The sequence below is a fragment of the Rhinatrema bivittatum genome, chromosome 3 (assembly GCF_901001135.1).
Source record: "Rhinatrema bivittatum chromosome 3, aRhiBiv1.1, whole genome shotgun sequence".
In the NCBI taxonomy this organism is placed as follows: domain Eukaryota; kingdom Metazoa; phylum Chordata; class Amphibia; order Gymnophiona; family Rhinatrematidae; genus Rhinatrema; species Rhinatrema bivittatum.
The window spans coordinates 11,679,473-11,705,831 of record NC_042617.1 but is presented as its reverse complement, the minus strand read 5'-3'; the positions used below and the strand labels follow the sequence as shown (position 1 = coordinate 11,705,831).

Genomic DNA, 26,359 nt, shown 5'->3' with positions numbered 1-26,359 from the left:
GTCCTGTGAGAAAGCAAATGTTGCTTACCTGTAACAGGTGTTCTCACAGGACAGCAGGATGTTAGTCCTCACGAAACCCACCCGCCGCCCCACGGTGTTGGGTTCGTTTTATTTTATTTTTCGACACTACCTGTAGCTTTCAAAACAAGACTGAAGGGGGGCCCCTGCTGGCTGCAGGGTTAGTGCTATGCTGGGCATGCCCGGTAGGGGCCAGTCAAAGTTCTAGAAACTTTGATAAAAGTGTTCCGTGATTGGGCTCCATCCTGTGACGTCACCCATATGTGAGGACTAACATCCTGCTGTCCTGTGAGAACACCTGTTACAGGTAAGCAACATTTGCTATCTTAACGCCAGCTGTGTGGAAAACTTTTTTGCATCATGGGGATTAGCTAATAGCCTCATTTACATGTACTTTACATGTGATGAGCACTATTAACTATGCAGTTGATTACACGTGCATTTTGCACACATTAATCTCCATTTTGCACTGGGGTTATGAATGCGGTTCGAACCATACACTAGGCCACAGTGCATGGTATTGCATCGGCATCTTAGAGCTCTGCAGGGAGGAGAGAGTTTTGTGTGGTGGAGGATACCCAGGGTTACTCTCTTAGAGCTCTGCAGGGAGGAGAGAGTTTTGTGTGGTGGAGGATACCCAGGGTTACTCTCTTAGAGCTCTGCAGGGAGGAGAGTGTTTTGTGTGGTGGAGGATACCCAGGGTTATTCTCTTAGAGCTATGCAGGGAGGAGAGAATTTTGTGTGACGGAGGATACTCAGGGTTACTCTCTTAGAGCTCTGCAGAGAAGAAAGAATTTTGTGTGGCGAGGATGCCCAGGGTTACTTTCTTAGAGCTCTGCAGGCAAGAGGGAGTTTTGTGTGACGGAGGATACTCAGGGTTACTGTCTTAGAGCTCTGAAGGGAGGAAAGAATTTTGTGTGGAGGAGGATACCTAGGGTTACACTCTCAGAGCTTTGTATGGAAGAGAGAGTTTTGTGTGGCGGAGGATACCAAGGGTTACTCTCTTAGAGCTCTGCAGGGTGGAAATAATTTTGTGTGGCAGGTTACCCAGCATTACTGTCTTAGAGCTCTGCAGGCAAGAGAGAATTTTGTGTGGAGGAGGATAATTAGGTTTACACTCTCAGAGCTTTGAAGGAGGAGAGAGTTTCTGTGGCAGGATACCCAGCATTACTCTCTTAGAGCTCTGCAGGCAAGAGAGAATTTTGTGTGGCGGAGGATACCCAGGTTTACTCTCTTAGAGCTCTGCAGGGAGGAAAGAATTTTGTGTGGTAGAGGATACCCAGGGTTACTCTCTTAGAGCTCTGCAGGGAGGAGAGAGTTTTGTGTGACGGAGGATACCCAGGGTTACTCTCTTAGAGCTCTGCAGGAAGGAGAGAGGTTTGTTTGGCGGAGGATACCCAGGGTTACTCTCTTAGAGCTCTGCAGGGAGGAGAGAGTTTTGTGTGGCGGAGAATACCCAGGGTTACTCTCTTAGAGCTCTGCAGGAGGAGAGAGTTTTGTGTGGCGGAGGATACCTAGGGTTACTCTCTTAGAGCTCTGCAGGAGGAGAGAGTTTTGTGTGGAGGAGGATACCTAGGGTTACTCTCTTACAGCTCTGCAGGGAGGAGAGAGTTTTGTATGGAGGATACCCAGGGTTACTCTCTTAAAGCTCTGCAGGAAGAGAGAATTTTGTGTGGAGGAGGATACCTAGGGTTACACTGTTAGAGCTTTGCAGGGAAGAGAGAGTTTTGTGTGGCGGAGGATACCCAGGGTTACTCTCTTAGAGCTCTGTAGGAGGAGAGAGATTTGTGTGGTGGAGTATACCCAGGGTTACTCTCTTAGAGCTCTGCAGGGAGGAAAGAATTTTGCATGGAGGAGGATACCTAGGGTTACACTGTTAGAGCTTTGCAGGGAAGAGAGAGTTTTGTGTGGCGGAGGATACCCAGGGTTACTCTCTTAGTTCTGCAGGGTGGAAAGAATTTTGTGTGGAGGAGGATTCCTAGGGTTACACCTTCAGAGCTTTGCAGAGAAGAGAGAGTTTTGAGTCGCAGAGAATCCCCAGTGGAATTGCTTCATAGTGATTGGAAGCATGCAGTAAGTTTCTTCACTCCTTTGACTTAGGAGAAATTAAGCACAAGGCACCCTTTATGATATATTTATTTATTGAAAAAACTTTTATACGCTTCCTCAGAAAGTTCGAAGCAAGGAACTGCACAATTTCCATGTTTCTCATCAAACCATGTATAAAACGCAATCATATACAAGTAGATAGTAACCACAAAAATCCCAATTACCAGCAATGTAAAATCAACCCGAATCAAAGATTCCCCAAATAAGAGCCTGATTCTTGGACATTCTCCATATGAGATTAGGCCCATCCCTCAGAACCCACCATAAACCATCATCATCCCTAGTAAGCATAGCTTTGTGCAGGCAGAGGCACAGAACCTCATTGTCTAACTAAGACCTGACGCAGTCAAAGCCTCTTTCAAAAAACCCAAGTCTTCGAAGCACCATGTATTTCCTGCTCTGCTGCGAGTAGTCCTTCCCGCCCCCATGAGCGATTTCTTTTATGATGTAAGTTGTAAGAGAACATTTGGTGCTGGCTGGGCGAGAGGACCACCAAGCTTAGCGGTCCGCCATGCCCATTACCAGCAAGAGCTGATGTCCATTCTCGTAAGAGACAACCCTTGCACCACCTGTCGATGTATTAAAAAGCAGCTTTACATGCCGTTTTGCCTTTCTGTGATTGGAAGAGTAAGGATCCCTGGAAAATGACAGGGAATAAATGGTCGGAAATGCACATACAGTCGTTCCCCCAACCTTTTCCTGGGCGGCTGAAAGTATGTGCTTTGTTCAGTGCATGCATGCGCTCCTCAGTGGATCGGTGTGTGAACCTTCACAGAGGCTATAGGCGGTGAGCAGAATGCATTTATGCCCCTGCAAGCATGTTTTTGCCCACATGAAAGTTGCAGAAAATGATCTTTGTGTCCCCAAGGGGAAATCACTTTTATTTTGCCTTTAACTAAGGTAATTCAAGGCACAATCTTTGGTGGGATACCAACAGTAGACCCTAAGGAAACAAAATCAGTTGGTAAATGTCCCCAAAGGGCAGTGCAGATATGGTTTAAGGGAGCTTGACTGAAAGCTAAAGGATGGGGGAGGTTAACGCTCCTTGTTTCACTGGATACAGTGAACCAGTATTCTCTCCTTTGGGGGTCAGCATCTCCATGAGAGGAAAGCATCTCGTGCTTACAACAGTCTCTCCAATTTACTGCTAGTGCTTTTCTTAATCTTTGCACTGTGTTCTGGAGCTTGCAAGGTATAATATTTGTCTCCCACTATTTGGCGGGCACTCTTGGTGTACCCTCAGGCTTTAGTCTCGGCTGTGTTCTCTGAGTCCCAGAACAGTGACTGATTGACTGGCCCCTGGTCTATATCTGAGAGTCATCAGAGACCAGAAAGGGATGGGCATCAGTTTCTACCTCGCATGTGCCTGCTGCAAGCATGATTTAAGCTCTCCAGTTTGAATGTTGCATGCGGGGAGGGAGGCATGGATCTAAGCACACCGTGTGCATATCATAAATATGGATTAAAGCATATGGTAGGCAGCCCCTGTAGATTTAAAACATGCAGTCTTTGTACTGTCAGGGATGGTTAAAGGTATGTTTTACGCGTGCTGCATGCATGGCTTTAAATCAGGCAGCGTCTGTCTGCATCGCATGGGTGGACTTAAAGCTGGCAGTATCCATGTCACATGCATGGATTTAGAACATGTGGCATCTGTGCTGCACTCATGGATCTCTGTAGGAGATGTTTTCTTCAGGGCTAAGGCAAAACATGCATGGTGGCACAGAGGGCCCTGGCATGAAGAAACCATGTTTATTGCATGGGCAGCCCAGCCTGTCGATCTTAGGAACAGAGCCTTGAGCCTTGGGTACTTGAGGAGCAATCGTGGCAGAGATACACCGGAGACTGACCAGTTCCCATGTCTGGATTCCCACCAAAGACCCACCTGAGGGAATTGTGTGTTTCCCAGGCTTACTACTTTCCTAGTCCTCAATCTGCTCCAGAACAGGGATAGGCTGTTTTATTTATTTTCTGCTTTTTTCAGTGCTTCAAACCAGATTACATTCAGGTACTGGAGGTTATTCCTATCCCCAGAGGGCTTACTAAAGTAAGGTGACTTGCCCAACATCACAAGGAGCGACAGCGGGACTCAAACACTGGTAGCCTGGTTCATAGCCCATTGCTCTAACCGCTAGGCTACTCCTCCACTCCTGCTGTGTTTCCTCGGATACTGGAATGTTTCGGACTGAGCCTGTTCTCTCTTCCAGGATCCTCAGGTAGAGGCAGCCACTCAAATAGGTTGGCAGGTGCATTTTACAAACTTCATAGAACATAAGAAATTTCCATACTAGGTCAGACCTATGGTCATTCAAGCCCAGCATCCTGTCTCTCAACAGTGGTCAACCCAGGTTACAAGTACCTGGTAAGTAATCAAACATTAAATACATCCCATGCTACTAATGGCAGTAATAGCAGAAGCTATTCCCTAAGTCTACTTGATTAATAGCAGTTAATGGACTTCTCCGGGAACTTATCCAAACCTTTTTTAAACCCAGCTACATTAACTGCATCAACCACATCCTCTGGTAACAAATTCCAGAGCTTAATTGTGCACTGAGTGAAAATTTTATTTTCTCCGATTTTTTTTTTTTAATGTGCTACTTGCTAACTTCATGGAGTGCCCCCTAGTCTTTCTATTATCCGAAAGTGTAAATAACCAAGTCACATCTACTCGTTCAAAACCTCACATGATTTTAAAGACCTCTATCATATCCCCCCTCAGCCGTCTCTTCTCCAAGCTGAAAAGTCCTAACCTCTTCAGCCTTTCCTCATAGGGGAGCTGTTCCATCCCCTTTATCATTTTGGTCGCTCTTCTCTTCATTTCGGAACAGAATTTAGGGAATATCTACAAATCAGAGAACTCCCCTTGGAAAGTTTTCTTTTTAAAAAATGAGTCTGCAGTTAACAGGACGATGGGGTGTGATTATAAGAAATGGAGAAAGCCTCAGTTGGCCATGGCTGTATCATTCATCTAAAAGGAAGAAGGAATTGAGAACTGGAAGAGAGTAAGGCCAAGGGAGTGTCTTCATTTCCGTCCTAGGGAAGAGGGTTTAAAAAAGGCTGCAGCTGTAGGGGGACTCTCGTTCACATGAGTAACTGCTCTAACATGTCTATGTTTTCCTGCTTTCTCTACCTTTCAGAGCAGATCCCTTCCTGGAGGAAGATTCACACTGGAGGGGTCTCAGCCCCATGGCTCATCCCTTTAGCCTCAGGCCTGCACTGCTCGTGTGTCAGTGAGCTGAGCCCCAGCCAGAGGCAGTTCGATTCCACGGGCAGGAGCAGGTTCAGCCTGCCGGGGATCTTTCCTGAAGGGAGGTGTGGCCAGCCCTGACTGTAACCTTCTCGGGGTGAATCAATGCAGCCCCCCTTCCGTAGAGGTAGCAGCCAGCACCCCCCCCCCCCCCCCCTGCCACCAGGAGCAGGCTGAGTCAGTCCTGGCTTTTTATCTTCGCATTCGTGGACTTGTTCTGGCCCTACAAGTCCAAAGATACAGTGAGGGGTTTTTCTACTGCAGAAAATAAGGCTCCCCCCACCCACTCCCCTATTCAGATGTTTCCATTGCAAACCACCATAGCTTGGGCACTGCCATTCCTCCCCACAGACTCGAAATGCCTCTGGCCAGGGTTTCAATCTGGTGGACCAATCAGCCATCAGTGGTTTCACTTCTCTCTCTTAACCCGGGATGAATGGTTCCCTCCCCCCCATCCATTCTTTTCCTCACCAGTCCATCCATCTCCAGGTGGTCAGTTTTCAGCCTTCTTCACTGCATAGATTCATGGCTGGACAGGGGCTGTCTCCTTCATTCCCTTTCCTCACCCCCCCCCCCCCGGCTCCCTGGTCTCTTCCCAGAGCATCCCTAATTGCAACTACGGGCCCTCCCTTCCAGATCTAGACGAGCCCATCCTAACGGTGCATCAAACCATCAGCGACGTGCGGGGGAGCTTCTACCAGGAGAAGACCGTCTTCCTGCGCTGCACCGTCAACTCCAACCCGCCCGCTCGATTCATCTGGAAACGGGGGGCAGAGACCCTCTCCCACAACCAGGACAACGGGGTGGACATTTACGAGCCCCTCTACACACAGGTGAGAAACAGTCCACGACCCCCACCTGATCCCTGGAGGTCAGCACCCAGGCGGGGCTCGCAGTAAAAGGAGGCAGAAGGTTGCAGTCTGCTAGGCGGTGGGAGCCTTGAAAGGTTCCCCAGGAGATCTGAAAAAAAGGCCCAGCCTTTCTCGTAGTCCTTGGGCACGATCCATCCGGAGCTTCTTTGCCAGCCTGCATTCTTCCCATCCAGAAGGGATGGCAGGGGTTGGGGGGTGCTGCAGAAGTAGTGCTCAAAGTCCCTGAGAGAGAGGGGAGAGTCATAGCCCTTGTGCAATGGGGACACCTAGTGGCTGGATGGCAGAGGAGCCCTGGGGTACAGCCCCCGGCCCAGGACTAGCACAGCAGTGACTGGGCTAAGTGCTGTGCAAATGAAGAGACCTGGTTCCGGTTAAACAAGAAGTCCATAGGAGCAGGAGGAAGCTGCAAGGTCAAAAAAAAAAAACAGAGAGGGAAGGGAAGGGAAGCGAATCCTGGGTTTTCAGCCCCCTTTTCAGGCAATTCTGCTGTTTCTTCAGATGAAAATCTTTCACACAAGGTAGCAGGAGCAGGCATGATTCGTGCTTGTGGCTGAGAGCCCACTGGCCATCTAAAGCGCTGGTCCTGGACTCTGCTCCTTGCTGCTCCTAGAAAGGTTGGGGTTTTGTGGTGCACACACTGCGACCTGCTTTACTAAGCTTTTTTCCCACAGACCCAGAATGGATTAAAAAGGAAGCCTTAGCAAGCAGGCCCTACACAAATTGGCATGGTTACTGCACCAGGTGTATGCAAATATGGCTCATGAATATTCCTTGGGCATGTTTAGTAGAACTAGGGGTCACGATTTGAAACTCCAGGGAGGAAGACTCAGAACCAATGTCAGGAAATATTTCTTCACAGAGAGGGTGGTGGATGCCTGGAATGCCCTTCCGGAGGATTTCAAAGGGGCATGGCATAAACACTGTGGATCCCTAAAAGGCTAGAGGATGGGAATAAATAAAAAAGCTTGGGGGTAACCTGAACAGAGCGGCAGTTACTACCCTTAAGAGAAACATGGGGGTAACCTGCACAGAGCGGCAGTTACTATCCTTAAGAGAAACATGGGGGTAACCTGAACAGAGCGGCAGTTACTACCCTTAAGAGAAACATGGGGGTAACCTGCACAGAGCGGCAGTTATATCCTTAAGAGAAACATTGAGGTAACCTGAACGGAGTGGCAGTTACTATCCTTAAGAGAAACATGGGGGTAACCTGCACAGAGCGGCAGTTACTACCCTTAAGAGAAACATTGAGGTAACCTGAACGGAGTGGCAGTTACTACCCTTAAGAGAAACATGGGGGTAACTTGCACAGAGCGGCAGTTACTATCCTTAAGAGAAACATGGGGGTAACCTGCACAGAGCGACAGTTACTACCCTTAAGAGAAACATGGGTGTAACCTGTACAGAGCGGCAGTTACTACCCTTAAGAGAAACATGGGGGTAACCGGCACAGAGCGGCAGTTACTACCCTTAAGAGAAACATGGGGGTAACCTGCACAGAGCGGCAGTTACTACCCTTAAGAGAAACATTGAGGTAACCTGAACGGAGTGGCAGTTACTACCCTTAAGAGAAACATGGGGGTAACTTGCACAGAGCGGCAGTTACTATCCTTAAGAGAAACATGGGGGTAACCTACACAGAGCGACAGTTACTACCCTTAAGAGAAACATGGGTGTAACCTGTACAGAGCGGCAGTTACTACCCTTAAGAGAAACATGGGTGTAACCTGTACAGAGTGGCAGTTACTACCCTTAAGAGAAACATGGGTGTAACCTGTACAGAGTGGCAGTTACTACCCTTAAGAGAAACATGGGGGTAACCTGTACAGAGTGGCAGTTACTGCCCTTAAGAGAAACATGGGGGTAACCTGCACAGAGTGACAGTTACTACCCTTAAGAGAAACATTGAGGTAACCTGAACGGAGTGGCAGTTACTATTAGAGATGTGAATCGGAACCGGTATCGGTTCGGATTCCGGTTCCGATTCACATCGTGAAATTTTTATCTTGCAGTCTGATCGGGTTTTTTTTTATCGGCTGTGCCCGAGACGATAACCAAAAAATACAGTTGACTCTTTAAAATGAGTTTGTTAGTATCCCCCCACCCTCCGGACCCCCCCCAAAAATTTTTAAATACCTGGTGGTCCAGCGGGGGTCCCGGGAGCATTCTCCCACGCTCGGGCCGTCGGCTGCCAGTAAACAAAATAGCACCGATGGCCCTTTGCCCTTAGCATGTGACAGGGTATCCGTGCTATTGGCCGGTCCCTGTCACATGGTAGGAGCAATGGATGGCTGGCGCCATCTTTAAAAATGGTGCAGGCCATCCAGTGCACCTACCATGTGACAGGGGCTGACCAATGGCACCGATAGCCTCTGTCACATGGTAAGAGCAAAGGGCCATCGGCGCCATTTTGATTAGTGGCAGCCGACAGCCCGAGCGAGGGAGAATGCTCCCAGGACCCCCACTGGACCACCAGGTATTTAAACATTTTTTGGGGGGGGTCCGGAGGGTGGGGGGATACTAACAAACTCATTTTAAAGGGTCAGGTTGTGTTTTTAGGTTGTGTCCTTTCTTCCCTCCCCCCCCATAACGATAAGAAAACCCACTAAATTAATCATGGGGTTTCCTATCGCTATCGGGGACCCCCCGATATCTGACGATATCGGATATCGATATCGGACGATATTTTCAATCGTCAGATAAACGATTCACATCCCTAGTTACTATCACATCCCTAGTTACTATCCTTAAGAGAAACATGGGAGTAACCTGCACAGAGCGGCAGTTACTATCCTTAAGAGAAACATTGAGGTAACCTGAACGGAGCGGCAGTTTCTACCTTGGGAAGTTTGCTGGGCAGACTAGATGGACCATTTTGGTCTTTTTCTGCTGTCATTACTATGTTACTATATTCTGAAAGCGGAGCTGTTTGGAGGACCAGAGCCTTTGATCTCTGGAGTAGGAAGGAGACCTGGAAATGTTCAGGCAAGGAGTAAGGAAATCCTGGGTTTCATGAATAATTCTGTGAGAAATGGCTACTTTATTTTTGCAAAAGGTTGCAATAAGGGGTATGGTGCTACAGCTTTTGCATGAAATGCTGCCGAGTCTCCTGAAATGGGTGCGTGGAAGCGAAACTCCAGTTTTCCTGGTTTCTTCCACCCTCCCTGTTGGTGTAAGTACGGCTCTGTGAGCCAGGAGAATGTATTCTCAGGGTATTTTGCAAGCTAAGGTCCTGATTTCTCATTGGATTTTGCCATTTGCTTGTAAGGAAGCCCCATCCCAGGGTCACTAATAGCTGCCACGCTCCTCTCTCACCGCACAGGGGGAAACAAAAGTTCTGAAGGTGAAGAACTTAAGGCCCCAGGACTACGCCAGTTACACCTGCCAAGTGTCTGTCAGGAACGTCTGTGGGATCCCTGATAAGTCCGTCACCTTCCAGCTGACCAACATCACAGGTAAGGAAATGGCCACACAAGCACCAAAGGAACAGGAGGCAGGGACCAGCCCTAAAAAAAGGCAAAAAACATAAAAGAAGTTTTTTCCACCTTATCAGATTTGAGTTACTGTACTGGGAGATCCTGTAGTCTACCCTTGTATCTGAGGATCTCTGGGAGATCCTGCAAGGTCTCACAGTGCAAGAGACAATGTCCTCCCCTGTAATTAATGCAGATTTCTGGCAGTTCCTGCAGGATCTCTCAGTGCTGGAGACAATGCTCTCATCTGTATCTAATGCAGATTTCTGGCAGTTGCTGCAGGATGTCTCAGTGCAGGATGCAATGCTGTCATCTGTATCTAATGCAGATTTCTGGCAGTTCCTGCAGGATCTCTCAGTGCTGGAGACAATGCTCTCATCTGTATCTAATGCAGATTTCTGGCAGTTCCTGCAGGATCTTTCAGTGCTGGAGACAATGCTCTCATCTGTATCTAATGCAGATTTCTGGCAGTTCCTGCAGGATCTTTCAGTGCTGGAGACAATGCTCTCATCTGTATCTAATGCAGATTTCTGGCAGTTCCTGCAGGATCTTTCAGTGCTGGAGACAATGCTCTCATCTGTATCTAATGCAGATTTTTGGCAGTTCCTGCAGATCTCTCAGTGCTGGAGACAATGCTCTCATCTGTATCTAATGCAGATTTCTGGCAGTTGCTGCAGGATCTCTCAGTGCTGGAGACAATGCTCTCATCTGTATCTAATGCAGATTTCTGGCAGTTGCTGCAGGATGTCTCAGTGCAGGATGCAATGCTGTCAGCTGTATCTAATGCAGATTTCTGGCAGATCCTGCAGGATCTTTCAGTGCTGGAGACAATGCTCTCATCTGTATCTAATGCAGATTTCTGGCAGTTGCTGCAGGATCTCTCAGTGCTGGAGACAATGCTCTCATCTGTATCTAATGCAGATTTCTGGCAGTTGCTGCAGGATGTCTCAGTGCAGGATGCAATGCTGTCAGCTGTATCTAATGCAGATTTCTGGCAGTTCCTGCAGGATCTTTCAGTGCTGGAGACAATGCTCTCATCTGTATCTAATGCAGATTTCTGGCAGTTCCTGCAGGATCTTTCAGTGCTGGAGACAATGCTCTCATCTGTATCTAATGCAGATTTCTGGCAGTTCCTGCAGGATCTTTCAGTGCTGGAGACAATGCTCTCATCTGTATCTAATGCAGATTTCTGGCAGTTGCTGTAGGATCTCACAGTACAGGATACAGTGTCCTCCCCTGTACCAAATGCAGATTTCTGGCAGTTCCTGCAGGATGTCACAGTACAGGATACAGTGTCCTCCCCTGTATCTAATGCAGGTTTCTGGCAGTTCCTGCAGGATCTCACAGTGCAGGAGACAGCAGGGTGGGATAATGATCCTTGCAGCATGCATGTTACCTCTTCAGCAGTGTGTGAATAGCAGGCTTTGAAAGTAGGATTTACCTTCTTCTGGTCTCCAGCTGAATTTTTATTTTTCTGTTTAAGATCCCAGAAACATAGCTCTAGGCATGCTGAAAGCTCCCAGACTGGAGCTTTCTGTCAAAGTAATTTCATTCCGGATCTCCGAGTCACTTTTGATTCAGAGTCACAGAGGGAGGCCGCTGTTTCAGGCAAAGCTTCCAAGGTCTGAACGCTCACCAGCTGTTTGATTTCTCCCTCTGTGTTTAAGTGCAGTAGTTCCCCCGTGGATGCATGTTCCAGCTCCCTCCTGGTCCCGTATCCCTCTTTGCTGGTATGCAGGGGAAACCATTGGTGTGCCAACTCAAAAGCAGCCCACTTCCTAGACAGAAGACAAGTGTTCACATTGCATCACTGTAACATGCAGTTATTCGGCCACTCAGTTTGCCCAGTTACCCCTGCCTACTGTGGCACTGCAGACTTCTGGCACTCTCCTTCCCCTGCCCTGCGCTTCGCCCCAGGCAGACCTGAATTCTGTTACCCTTGCAGTAAAACCCTGTTTCCTACCATTAAAGATTTTCTGTTGTGGACCCCTTCCACTGCTGAAATGCTGTAGAATGAAAGCTCCAGCAGAAAGGCTCTGAACCCCCTCAGTTTCCAGGTGCACGGTTTCTTTGATCCATCCGATTTCAGCTCATGGACCAGCCAGCACCCTAAGGAGCTGGAGAACTCAGCCAGGCCTGCCGGGGGCATCGTAAACTGCTTTACCATAACGCCAGGTAATCACTGCAGACTGCTACTAAAGTGACCGGGGGTCGAGGGGGCATTCGAGCTTTCTGCATCCGAGCTGCACGAAGATGGGAAATGCACCAGGATCTCTAACCTGTGCGGTGTTGTTGAAGGGAGAAAGAAGGCAAATATTGTCTTACGCACGTGTCATACACCTCACATGCACACATTGTACATACATCTGGTGTCTCACACGCAGGCTCATGGTCCAGGGCTTTCCTCTTTCCTTCACCCTTGCCAGCACTCCTCCCTTCACCCCTCCTGCCTCTCTCCCCACCATCCCCTGATGACATGCATGGCTCCTGCTTCCAGTTAATGGCTGGACCTCAGGCTCAAAGAGCCACCCGTGTGCTTCCCCCCTCCCCCTGTGTCTCCATTCAGGGAAAGACTGTGCGATGTGTGATTAGGGGGAGGACAGGAGGTGGGTCAAGTCGCTGAGCTCCGGGCAGTCACGGAGAGCAAAACTCGGACTGGGGAGGGAGACGTCATTCAATCAAATGTTGAAAGGGGCTGGAGTGGGGTTTAAATGGACAAATCTCTACCCTTAGGACCTTTGGGGATACTGGAGGATCCTAAAGTGCATAGAATATAAGTACAAAATATCACATTTTGTATGCTAAGATTTGTAAGCAGCGAAAAGCAACACCAACTGAAATCCTAAGGGAGGATGAGTAGTTTTTAACATTGTAAGGGATGAGAGAAGTTCTGACACAATCTGTCCATGGGAACAGGGTACCCTACTGCCGCCTGCATTAATGCTGACTCTGGCAGTGCCACCATGGTGACGTGGCAGCATTATAGACTCTGGGGAAGTGTACCCTACTGCCGCCCGCATTAATGCTGACTCTGTCAGTGCCACTGCAGTGATGTAGCAGTGTTAAAGGCATTGGGGAAGGGTACCCTGCTGCTGCCTGCATTAATACTGACTGGCAGTGCCACCGCAGTGATGTGGCTGTGCCACAGAGGCTGGAACAGGATACACTGCTGCTGTTTGCATTAATACTGATTGCAGTGCCACCATGGTGACATGGCAGTGCAGTAGTCACCAGAGCAGGGTACCCTACTGCCGCCTGCATTATTATTGATGCTGGCAGTGCCACTGCAGTGATGTGGCAGTGTTAAGGACACTGGGGAAGGGTACCCTGCTGCTGCCTGCAATGATACTGACTCTGGCAGTGCCACCATGGTGACGTGGCAGTGTTAAAGACAGTAGGGAAGGGTACCCTGCTGCCACCTGCAATGATACTGACTCTGGCACTGCTGCTGCTTGCATTAATAGTGATTGCAGTGCCCCCATGGTGACGTGGCAGTGCAGTAGTCACCGGAGCAGGGTACCCTACTGCTGCCTGCATTAATACTAACTCTGGCAGTGCCACCATGGTGACTTGGCAGCGTTATAGACGCTAGAACAGGGATCTCATCGCTGCTCTCTCTGTTCAGGAGCAGCTCGGGCACGAAGGAGTGGGGAGAATCGGGTCTATAGAAGCAAGAACCTGAACCAGTCCCCCCTGTCCAGCAAAGCAGAGACGGGTCAGTGAGTGCTCTGTTCTCTTCACTTAGATAAGGGGCTTACGCCTGTGTGTGACTGGTAAGACCACGGCTAAGCAGCGCTGTGCACTTTGTTTGCTTTTCGGCGATAATATGATTTCTTTCCACGTACCCCTGGTAAGAATGGGTCCGGGTTGAGTTTGATTCCCCCTTCCCCCCCCCTGCTGCTCCCTGGCCTGCCGCGTGAAGGTCAGAGAGTGGTCCATGGTCCCCACCACTCCCCTGCCCTTCAGCAGACAGCAAGCGGGGACAAAGAAGGAATTACAAGCGCTCCCTTTTCAGTTTCCTTTAACAGCTGTAGATTTACGCCGGCATGCTTTCATCCCTCACCTGGAAAGGGTTTGCTGTGGGCTCAGGAGAAGCTCTGCTTTGTAAAGTGTTAGCGTGCGGGGCTCCCTAGTAATGCTCGTCTTAGCAAGCAGCTTAAAATATTAAGAAGATAAAAATGGCAAAAAAGAGAGTTCTCCTTAAAACAAATTCTGCCATTAAGTTCTTCTCTGGTGACACAAAAGGACTTATGTTCATAATATAAAGGCTTTGCTCTTTAATGGCTGAAAGAAGTTTAGCTTGCTTTTTCCAAATACCAACTTTACTTTGTGGTTCTGTTGTGCTGCTTTTGGATCTTTCTCCTTTGTGACCTGCTATAGTTTATTTCTTATCTTTTCATCTTTTTAAAAATGCTCCAACCCTCCTACCAGAGCAGCCTACAAAGGTAGCCTATACGCTCCTTCCCCTAGGACTACCCACCTCACCCTCCAGGAAGGAGCGAGCCCTATCCGTTGCAGGCCCCGCCCTTTGGAATTCGATGCCCCCTATGTACTCAGAAATTTAAGACAAAGCTAAAGACATGGCTCTTCAAACAGGCATACCCTGAATAGGGCCCCCTCCCTCCCCCCTCTTCTTCTTTACCCCTTTGACCTTTTTCTCCCCTGCCTTTATATTGTTTTTCCCCTCCCCCTCTCAGTTATCCCCGTGTACGGTTCAGTACTCCCCCCTCTTTACATTTCCCCCTTGCTGCCTTCTACACCTTATTTCATGCACAGTATTAACTGCATGCTCCCCATTTAGTATCCCCCGTTCCCTTATATAATGTATAATTATCCTCATATCGTAGATTTTTTATCCCTCCTGTACCCCTGTAGTATCCCCCGTTACCTTGTATAATATATAATATTCCTAGTATCTTTTGATTCTCCTTGTTTCCCTGGTGTCCCCCCCCCCCCCCCCATGTATATTAGTTTCTCCCCTTTTTACTGATTTTCCTACAGTTACCTTTTTAAGGTCTCCTTGTACATTCTCCCCTTTTTTTGTTCTTAAGGTTGCTCCCCTGTTTCCCCCGCCCTGTCCCTTGTAATTTCATTGAGTTCTTTGTAAACCGATATGATGTACCCACGAATACTGGTATAGAAAAGTTTATAAATAAATAAATAAATGAAAAATATATATCTTTATCCCAGGTCAAGCAGGATGCTAGTCCTCACATATGGGTGACATCGGTAATGGAGCCCTATACGGAAAAACTTCTATCAAAGTTTCCATGAAACTTTTGACTGGCACCAGAGTGCCTACAGAGCATGCCCAGCATGCCATGATATTCCCTGCCACAGGGGTCTCCCTTCAGTCTTCTTTTTTCCGCGGAGCCGTTAGCCTCGCGGTTAATTTGGAGTCCTGTGATAATTTTCTCCACACCTCAAAACTTTTCAAAAAGTTGGGAAAAACTTTTAGCCACAAGGGTCTCCCTTTATATTAGCATCGCGGTAAGTTTTTTCCTTTACTTCACCGGTTCCGTACCGATTTTTGATCTTTTTTCCCGGTCCATGGTCGTCGACAGCTGTCCGACCTAAAATGGTTTCGGGATTCAAAAAGTGCCCTAAGTGCACCAGAAATATGTCCATAACGGACCCCCACCAAGACTGCGTTCTCTGCCTTGGTGAGAACCACGATGTCAGATCCTGCCCTCAGTGTGCTGGCATGACATCGAAGGGACGTTGACTCCAGATGGAGAAGATGGAACAGCTCTTCAAAATTCAGCTGTTACCCGCAGCATCATCCTCCACGCAATCGTCTCCGGCTGGATCGATTCGCAAGGTGGTGCTGAAGAAACGAGTCCCAGGTGAGTCGGGAGACGCTTTTATTTCCTCCCCCTCTCCATCATCAAAGGCATCGACATCGGGCAGCGAAAAGTCCAAAGAAAAAGAGAAGCATCGCCATCGAAGGCCGCACACATCGACCATCGATCCGATACCCACAGTGCCATCGATGGATATGGAATCGACGGCTAAGAAACCTCGGTTGGACATGCAGGCTCCGGAGCCTTCGATACCAGGGCGATCCCCACCGGCACCGGTGCAGGGAACCGTACCTCCTCAGGGCTCTGAGGAGGTACCAGCATCGCCACTACCGCCTCCCCCCATGGCTGCTCTGATATCATCATCCATGCGGGCGGAACTTGACGTTTATATTCGTCAAGCGGTACGAGATGCACTCCTCGATGCGATACCGAGGCCACAACCATGGACACCAGCGATGCCATCGACGTCGATTCCGGTACCGATGGATATTTTGCCCTCGATACCGTTGTCACCGGCCATTCCAGCACCGATGCCATCGATGCCGATTCCGACGCCAGCATCGATTCCTCTCAGGAAACCATTGATGCCGATTCCAGAGGTTTCTATTTTTCAACCTCTGATGGAAAAGTTGGATACCTTAATTGAGGCCGTGTCCAAGAAGCCTCAGGACACCGATGAAGGCACCATTCCAGAACCAATTCCTGGACCCTCAGGTATTACTCAACCTCTACACCCACAATCTCCGAGGTTTCCTTCCATGCCATTGATGCCTTTCAGACCATCAGGTCATCCAAGAGACACTGGAACTGATTCAGATACAGATGTCTCTACAGATCAGGAGATGCTTTCTGAGCCTTCACCTCCAGAAGATAGGCGAAAGTCACCTCCAGAGGATCTCTCCAATTTTGTAAAAGACATGTCGGAGACTATACCATTTCAACTTCTCTCTGAACTTGATTCCAGACAGAAGACACTAGAGGTCCTACAATTTGTAGATCCATCCAAAGAAATACTGGCCGTACCGGTACATGAGGTTCTTCAAGAACTCATGTACAGATTGTGGGAGCATCCTGGTTCAGTGGCATCAGTTAACAAAAGATCAGATGCTACATACCTGGTCCAACCAATCCCTGGATTTCAAAAGGCTCAACTACCTCTCCAGTCGGTGGTAGTTGAGTCAGCTCAGAAAAAGGCAAAAAGAGTCAAGACTCATTCTTCCACACCACCAGGGAAAGATAATCGGTTCCTTGATAATTTAGGACGGAAAATCTTTCAAGGAGCTATGTTGGTTTCAAGAATTGCTGCTTATCAGCTATTCATGAACCAATATCAACGCAACCTATGGAAGCAGGTCGAAGGCCTTACCCACACTCTTCCTGAGCAATTCCAGGAAGTATTTTTACAACTGGTACATAAGGGCCTAGACTCAGGCAAGCACGAGGTCAGGGCGACATACGACAGCTTTGAAACCGCGTCTCGACTGTCAGCCTCAGGGATTACAGCTCGTAGGTGGGCTTGGCTTAAGGCATCAGACTTAAGACCAGAGGTGCAAGAGAGATTGGCTGACCTTCCTTGTTTGGGAGATAACCTGTTTGGAGACAAGGTTAAGGAAGCAGTCGCCACCTTAAAGGAACACACTGAGACTCTCAAACAACTCTCATTAATACCTCAGGAGTCACAACCTCCTTCCAGGAGACTCCCTAGACGGGATACACGGCGTCCTTACTACCGTCAACGACGCTACTATCCCCCAACAAGCCGTTCAAGACCATCTCGCCCAACTCAGCGTCCTCAGTCTCGGCAAAGACCTGCTAGGCCTCAACCCCTTGCTCAGACTGCATCAACATCAGGTTTTTGAAACACACTCAGAGAGCAGCAGCCCATTCAACAATCCACTCCCACACTTACCAGTAGGAGGTCGCATAACCTTTTTTCATCACAACTGGATCTCCATAACCACAGACCAATGGGTACTTTCCATTATAGCTCAAGCGTACCGATTGGATTTTCTCACTGAACCAGAAGAAAATCCACCAACCTCCTCTTGGACAGTGAACTACCATTCCCATCTTCTAAAAACAGAATTATCCACCCTTCTGAGAGCCAGGGCCATAGAACCAGTTCCCGGGCCTCAACAGGGCAGAGGATTCTACTCCCGTTATTTCCTCATTCCAAAGAAAACAGGAGGCCTACGTCCTATCCTGGATCTCAGAAATCTCAACAAATTTCTCAGAAGAGAAAAATTCAGGATGATATCGTTAGGCACCATGCTACATCTTCTTCAAAAAGGGGATTGGCTCTGCTCTCTGGATCTTCAAGACGCCTATGCTCACATTCCCATTTTTCCTCTTCATCGCCAGTACCTGCGATTTCTGATCGAAGGACAACATTTTCAATACTGAGTGCTCCCATTCGGCCTAGCCTCAGCACCTCGAGTGTTCACAAAGGGGTAGATTTTAAAAATTTGTGCGATCGCGTACTTTTGTTCGCGCACCAGGCGCGAACAAAAGTACGCCGGATTTTATAAGATATGCGCGTAGCCGCGCATATCTTATAAAATCCGGGGTCGGCGCGCGCAAGGGGGTGCACATTTGTGCAACCTGCACGCCGAGCCCAGTTCGCACTGCCTGTTCCCTCCGAGGCCGCTCCGATTTTGGAGCAGCCTCGGAAGGAACTTTCCTTCGCCTTCCCCCCACCTTCCCCTCCCTTCCCCTACCTAACCCACCCCCCCGGCCCTATCTAACCCCCCACCTTACCTTTGTTGGCAGATTTACGCTGCTAAAAGCAGACGTAAATCTGTGCGCGCCAGCGGTCTGCTGGCGCGCCATCACCCGACCCAGGGGCTGGTCCGGAGGCCTCGACCACGCCCCTGGGCCGGCGCCACGCCCCCGGGCCCACCCCCGAAACGCAGCGTCGTTTCGGGAACGCCTCCGACACGCCCCCTCCCTGCCCCTTTTACGAAGCCCCGGGACTTACGCGTGTCCCGGGGCTCTGCGCACGCCGGCGGCCTATGCAAAATAGGCGCGCCGGCGTGCAAGGGCCCTACGCGCGTAAATCCAGCCAGATTTACGTGCGCAGGGCATTTAAAATCCGCCCCAAAGTGTCTGGCAGTGGCGGTGGCACACCTCCACAAACAAAAGGTGCATGTATTCCCTTATCTAGACGATTGGCTAATCAGGAGTCAAATGCAAGAAGGAGCTCTCAATTCCCTCAAGCTCACAGTCAACTTGCTTCACTCCTTGGGGTTTCTCATCAATTACCAGAAATCCTATTTCACACCATCTCACCTTCTACAATTCATCGGTGCAGATTTAAACACCATCATAGCAAAAGCTTTTCTTCCAAGAGACCATGCACAAACACTCACTCTCCTGGCACACTCTCTCCGAACTCAATCTCAAGTTACAGCTCATCAGTGCCTCACCCTACTCGGTCACTTGGCCTCCACAGTTCACGTCACTCCCATGGCCAGATTGACCATGCGACTAATGCAATGGACACTCAGAACCCAGTGGATTCAAGCCATTCAACCATTGTCCACTCAAGTTCAGATAACGCAGGAACTGCATTCCTCCCTCCTCTGGTGGACATCAATGAACAATTTGTTCAAAGGTCTACCTTTCCAGCATCCAGTTCCGCAAGTGACATTAACTACAGATGCGTCCACTTTAGGTTGGGGGCACACATTGGTCATCTGAAGACCCAAGGGACATGGACAAAAGCCAAAGCCTCTTTTCAAATAAACTTCCTAGAACTTTGAGCTATACGTTATGCGCTACATGCGTTCAAGGACTGCCTTTCACACAAGACTGTTCTGATTCAGACAGACAACACAGTAGCCATGTGGTACATCAACAAACAAGGGGGAACAGGTTCCTACCTCCTTTGCCAAGAAGCAGCACAGATTTGGGACTGGGCCCTAGCACACTCAGTTCTACTACGGGCCACTTACATAGCAGGCATCCGCAACATAATAGCCGATCGCCTCAGTCGTCAGTTCCAACCACACGAATGGTCCTTGGATCCAGCGACAGCAACCAAGATCTTTCAACGCTGGGGTCAACCAACAATAGATCTCTTTGCGTCCCATTTGAACTACAAAGTGAACAATTACTGCTCCCTGCAACGACAGGAGAACAGCCTACCAAAGGACGCCTTTGCTCGCCATTGGAACTCAGGCCTGTTATATGCGTATCCACCGATACCGCTCATAACCAAAACTCTAGTGAAGCTGCAACAGGACAAAGGGACCATGATACTCATAGATCCATACTGACCTCGACAAGTATGGTTTCCTACACTGCTAGACCTCTCAGTCAGGAATCCCATTCGCCTGGGAGTAGCTCCCAATCTCATAACTCAGGATTAGGGGCGGTTGCGCCATCCCAACCTTCAAACCCTATCCCTGACAGCATGGATGTTGAAAGCTTGATCTTACAACCACTCAACCTTCCAACCACTATATCTCAAGTGCTGATAGCTTCACGTAAACCTTCCACTAGAAAGAATTATTCCTACAAATGGAAACGGTTTACTTTGTGGTGCACTCAGAAATCTATAGATCCTTTCTCTTGCCCCACTACCTCACTACTAGATTACCTATACCATCTTTCAGACTCTGGTCTTCGGACTTCATCTGTAAGAGTACATTTGAGTGCAATCTCAGCTTACCATAACAAGCTGGGAGACGCACCTGTCTCTACACAGCCTCTCATCAGTAAATTTATGAAAGGTTTAACTCACCTTAAACCTCCAGTTCATCCCCCAAGCATACAATGGGACCTAAACGTAGTATTAACCAGGCTCATGCGTTCCCCATTCGAACCCATAGACACCTGTGACCTTAAATTTCTTACATGGAAAACTGTCTTCCTCATAGCCATTACATCAGCTAGAAGAGTCAGTGAACTACAAGCACTTGTCACAAACGAACCTTTTACAAAGTTCCTACATGACAGGGTGGTCCTCCGTACTCATCCCAAATTCCTTCCAAAAGTAGTCACGGAATTCCACTTGAACCAACCTATAGTTTTACCAACATTCTTTCCAAGGCCTCACTCTCACCAGGGAGAAAGAGCCTTACATACCTTGGACTGTAAACGTGCGCTATCCTTCTACTTAAACCGCACTACAGTTCAAAGGAAATCCAGTCAACTTTTTGTATCTTATGATCCAAACAAACCAGGTAAAGCAGTGGGAAAACATACTTTGTCAAACTGGCTAGCAGATTGCATACAGTTTTGTTATGAGAAAGCAGGCCTTACTCTTCAAGGGAGAGTAAAAGCACATTTAGTCAGAGCAATGTCAACCTCGGTAGCACACCTTCGCTCTGTACCTATTCTGAACATTTGTAAAGCAGCAACATGGAGTTCTCTTTACACCTTTGCAGCTCACTATTGCTTAGACAAAGAAGGAAGACAAGATTCATCAAATGGACAATCCGTCTTAAAGAACTTGTTTCCAGTGTAACCCCAACTCCTTCTACATCCAACCTGCTGTGATCTTCGGCTGATTCATTTCAACAACAATACTTCACTGTTGCCTCAATCCCAAATGACTCAGCCTCTAGCTTGCTAATCACATATGTGAGGACTAGCATCCTACTTGTCCTGGGATAAAGCAAAATTGCTTACCTTGTAATAGGTGTTATCCCAGGACAGCAGGATGTAGTCCTCACGAAACCCACCCGCCACCCTGCAGAGTTGGGTCCGATACGTTGTATTATTTTATTTTTGGCTAACGCTAATTGCTACAAAACAGACTGAAGGGAGACCCCTGTGGCAGGGAATATCATGGCATGCTGGGCATGCTCAGTAGGCACTCTGGTGCCAGTCAAAAGTTTCATGGAAACTTTGATAGAAGTTTTTCCGTATAGGGCTCCATTACCAATGTCACCCATATGTGAGGACTACATCCTGCTGTCCTGGGATAACACCTATTACAAGGTAAGCAATTTTGCTTTACCAACCAGATCTCCTCTCCTGAGGCCATGCTTCAGCTGTCCATGCTGTATTCGTGCTTTACGTGTATCAGTGTGACGCCTCCATGGGGCTCTGATGAAGATCTACTCTTCAGCTGTCATGCTGTATTCATGCTTTAAGAGTATTAGTGTGATGCCTACATTGGGCTCTGATGAAGATCTGCTCTTCGGCTGTCTGTGCTGTATTCATGCTTTACGTGTATCAGTATGATAGCTCCATAGGGCTCTGATGAAGATCTGCTCTTCGGCTGTCCATGCTATATTCTTGCTTTACTTGTATTGTTGTGACACCTGCATGGGCTACTGATAAAGATCTGCTCTTCAGCTGTCTGTGCTGTATTCATATTTTGAGCCCAGCTTTCAAACCTATCCGCAGTACAGCAGTCATATACATACTTGGAAGCGTGAAGGTTAATGCTAATATAAGTAAAGTGTAAGGTGGGAGCTGCAAGTTTATAACGTATGCGTATTTCTGCTCCGAAAGTACGTGCGTATATTTCCAATGCAAGAAAACGCATATCTTCTGTTCCCATTTTATAAACATACGTGTGTATATTTTGTGTACAAAATAACTGACACTGTGCAGACAAGCACTGAGAATTAAATGCGAGGGAGGCATGTTATAGAGTATGTGTGTATACTGTTTTTTGAAAAACAAGCTTGGGTGAGTACTTGAAATCACCAGTTCTCCAATATCTCTGCCAGTTCTCCAGGTTCTTCTCCAATCCTCCTAGACCTTCTAGCGCAGGGGTCAGGAACCTATGGCTCGCGAGCCAGATGTGGCTCTTTTGATGGCTGCATCTGGATCACAGACAAATCTTTAATAAAAAAGTAAAAATCTAACAAAACCCCCCACCCTCCTGACGCCTCCCAAGACCTGCCAAAAGTCCCTGGTGATCCAGCGGGGGTCCAGGAGCGGACTGGGAGCGATCTCCTGGACTTGGGCTGTCGGCTGCCAGTACTCAAAATGGTGCCAACGGCCCTTTGCCTTCACTATGTCACTGGGGTCGACCAATGGCAGTGGTAGCCCCTGTGACATACCGTGTTTCCCCGAAAATAAGACAGTGTCTTATATTAATTTTTGCTACCAAAGATGCACTAGGCCTTATTTTCAGGGGATGTCTTATTTTTCCATGAAGAAGAATTCACATATATTGTTGAACAAAAAAATGAACATTTATCATATTCTGAATAGCTGTCTGGTTTTGCTGGTTTGTGATGACAACTAACTGTGAATCCTGCAGGGTAAAAAAATCACAGCTGCATGCTCTGGTGTTCTGTGCGACGGGCATGCTCCCAAATAAAAACTTTGCTAGGTCTTACTTTCGGGGGAGGTCTTATATTTAGCAATTCAGCAAAACCTCTACTAGGTCTTATTTTCGGGGGATGTCTTATTTCCGGGGAAACAGGGTAGTAAGGGCAAAGGGCCGTCGGCTGCCAGTAATCAAAATGGTGTCGACGGCCCTTTGCCCTTACTATGTCACAGGGGCTACCGCCGCCATTGGTCGACCCCAGTGACATAGTGAGGGCAAAGGGCCGTCGGCACCATTTTGACTACTGGCAGCCGACAGCCTAAGTCCAGGAGATCGCTCCCGGACCCCCGCTGGACCACCAGAGACTTTTGGCAGGTCTTGGGGGGGTCATGAGGGTGGGGGATTGTAGTAAATTAATTTGGCAGGTCTTGGGGGGGGGGTCAGGAGGATGGGGGGTTGTAGTTAGTATGGCTCTCACGGAATTACATTTTAAAATATGTGGTGTTCATGGCTCTCTCAGCCAAAAAGGTTCCCGACCCCTGCTCTAGCGCTTCACCCTCATCCCCCATCAGTTCACGCAGACCTCCCATTGCGAGAGTCACTTAGCAGGGGTGAAAGTGTCCAAATAGGTTTGGTAATGTTTACGTGTATATCTCTTACAAAATAGCAGACTATGCCTTTAGACTGCCCCCCATTTTTCCTGGTAAAATAAACTGAAAATACGAGCATACTCGTGACATTTATAAAATAGCATATATGTGTGTACATGCTACTTACACGCAAAGCACCTTTGAAAATTCATTTCTTTATGTGTATCAGTGTGACACCTGCATGGGGCTCTGATGAAGATCTGCTCTTCAGCTATCTGTGCTGTATTCATGCTTTACATGTATCAGTGTGACACCTGCATGGGACTGTGATGAAGAGTTATTCTTCAGCTGTCTATGCTGAATTCAAGCTTTACGTGTTTCAGTGCGATACCTGCAGGGGCTCTGATGAAGAGTTATTCTTCAGTTGTCCATGTTGTATTCATGTTTTATGAGTATCAGTGTGACACCTGCATGGTTCCCTGATGAAGATCTGCTCTTCAGCTGTCTGTGCTGTATTCATGCTTTATGTGTATCAGTGTGACACCTGCATGGGGCTCTGATGAAGAGTCATTCTTCAGTTGTCCATGCTGAATTCATGTTTTACGTGTATAGGTGCGATACCCGCAGGGGTTCTGATGAAGAGTCATTCTTCAGCTCTCTGTGCTGTATTCATGCTTTACGTGTATTAGTGTGACACTCGCATGGGACTGTGATGAAGAGTTATTCTTCAGTTGTCCATGTTGTATTCATGTTTTACGTGTATCAATGTGATGCCTGCATTGGGCTGTGATGAAGATCTGCTCTTCAGCTGTCTGTGCTGTATTCATGCTTTACGTGTATCAGTGTGACCCCTGCATGGGCCTGTGATGAAGATCTGCTCTTCAGCTCTCTGTGCTGTATTCATGCTTTATGTGTATCAGTGTGATGCCTGCATGGGGCTCTGATGAAGAGTCATTCTCTTTACCTCTCAACCATCCCAGATTCAATTCACCAACCATCTTCCACTTTTATATTTGAGAATCAACCTATTATAATAAAAGAACATACAAAAAACTTAGGAGTAATTATCGATTCCAGACTTGCAATGTATACTAACATATCTGAAATAGTAAAAAAATCTTTTTTTAAAATTCATATGTTAAAAAAACTCAAACCATTACTACTGCCAAATGATTTTCGTTTAATTACTCAAGCATTAATTTTATCTACATTGGACTATTGTAACTCCCTGTATCTTGGCCTACCACAATCAACGATTCATCCATTATAATTGGTACAAAACGCATCTGCTCGAATGCTCTGTAATATATCTCGCAGAGATCACATTACTCCCGCTTTACAATATCTACACTGGCATAACTTACAAAATACTGTCAATAATACATAATCTGCTATACAATGTGAACTCTACATGGTTATGTTCATTACTAAGAATTTATAAGCCCACCAGACAGCTCTGATCTCTCGATAAGTGCATTCTTGAAATTCCATCCATAAAATCAGTTAGCTTATCCTTAACACGTAAACGTGCTTTCTCTGTAGCCGGACCTACTTTATGGAATTCCCTTCCACAATATCCGTTTGACATCAAACCGACGAGAATTTAAAAAACTGCAAAAAACTTATTTATTCACGCGCGCATATAACTTACAATAATGTTTTTATATAACGTATTATATTTCCATCAACAAACACTGTAACGCAGTGGTCCCCAAACCTGTCCTGGAGGGCCACCAGCCAGTCGGATTTTTGGGATATCCTCAATGAATATGTATGAGAGAAAATTTGCATGCACTTCCTCCATAACATGCAAATTTTCTCTCATGCATATTCATTGTGGATATCCCAAAAACCCGACTGGCTGGTGGCCCTCCAGGACAGGTTTGGGGACCACTGCTGTAACGTATTTAATTCTTGTATGTTTTGTGCATGGTGTATTGTTTTAATTATGAATGTTTTATTTTGTAAACCGCCTAGAAGGATAGACTTCTACCCCACTGTGCGGTATATAAAACTTTTAAATAAATAAATTCTCACAGGACAAGCAGGATGGTAGTCCTCACATATGGGTGACATCACAGGATGGAGCCCAATCATGGAACACTTTTGTCAAAGTTTCTAGAACTTTGACTGGCCCCTACTGGGCATGCCCAGCATGGGACCAACCCTGCAGCCAACAGGGGTCCCTCTTCAGTCTTCTTTTTTCCACGCAGCAGTAGCCACGCGGTTAAGGAGCTCTGCAAGTATTCCTGACAGGAATTTTCCTCACTGAATTATTTAAAGTTAAATTGCCCTACAGGGGTCCCTCCGTTAACTTTTTTCCATCGATTACCGTCAAGTTTGGCCCTCACGGCTTACTGGCCGTCGACCGTACCGCGGCTCGATTTTTTCTATGGCCATGACGTCGGGGTTCCGTCGGTGTCCGGACTGTACTCATACCATGTCCATTACAGACCTGCATAAAGTCTGTGTAATATGTCTTGGTCGAGAGCACGATGTCTTGACCTGCACCAAATGTGCCCTAGTGACACCAAAAGGCCGCAAGGCCAGAATGGAGAAGATGGGACTTCTCTTCCGTGCTCAAACCCCGACTCCGTCCATTGCATCGACGTCATCGGAACCGGCACCGTCAACGTTGCGCCAGCATCATCCACTGACCGGTGATCGCCCGGCGTCGATCACTTCCCGGCCTTCGACACCCTCTTCTCCCCTTCAGGACCGAAGGGATCGTTAGGAGAAACATCGCCATCGGCACCCAAAGTCTCGGACCATCAAGGCATCGAAACCATCAACCTCGACATCGTCCGAGCCACCACCGAAGAAACCCCGTCCAGAAAAGGCACCGACCTTTCGGCGACTGGGTCACCGAGGCAATCCTCACCCGACAGGGCGTCGGGAGCCGCGATTCCACCTCTAACGGTGGTCCCTCCGGCTATGCCTCTGCCTCCTTCTTCTGTTCCGGAGCCGGGGCTGCTTGCTCCAGGTCTCCGAGAAGAACTGGACCGGATG

At 47.9% G+C, this 26,359-nt stretch overlaps 1 protein-coding gene across 5 annotated transcripts in view; it reads left to right on the top strand.

The window, feature by feature from the left end:
• Positions 1-26,359, top strand: part of MDGA1 (MAM domain containing glycosylphosphatidylinositol anchor 1) — a 506,987-nt gene that overhangs the window by 39,820 nt on the left and 440,808 nt on the right. For 3 of the 5 annotated variants that reach the window (XM_029592906.1, XM_029592909.1, XM_029592907.1), the window contains exons 3-5: positions 6,014-6,210; positions 9,572-9,704; positions 13,348-13,437. The exons of 1 other annotated variant lie outside the window; for it this stretch is intronic. In XM_029592906.1, coding sequence (XP_029448766.1) covers positions 6,014-6,210; positions 9,572-9,704; positions 13,348-13,437 — 420 coding nt within the window. The remainder of the gene's footprint in view (positions 1-6,013; positions 6,211-9,571; positions 9,705-13,347; positions 13,438-26,359) is intronic. One more of the 5 variants, XM_029592908.1, reaches the window with a different exon arrangement.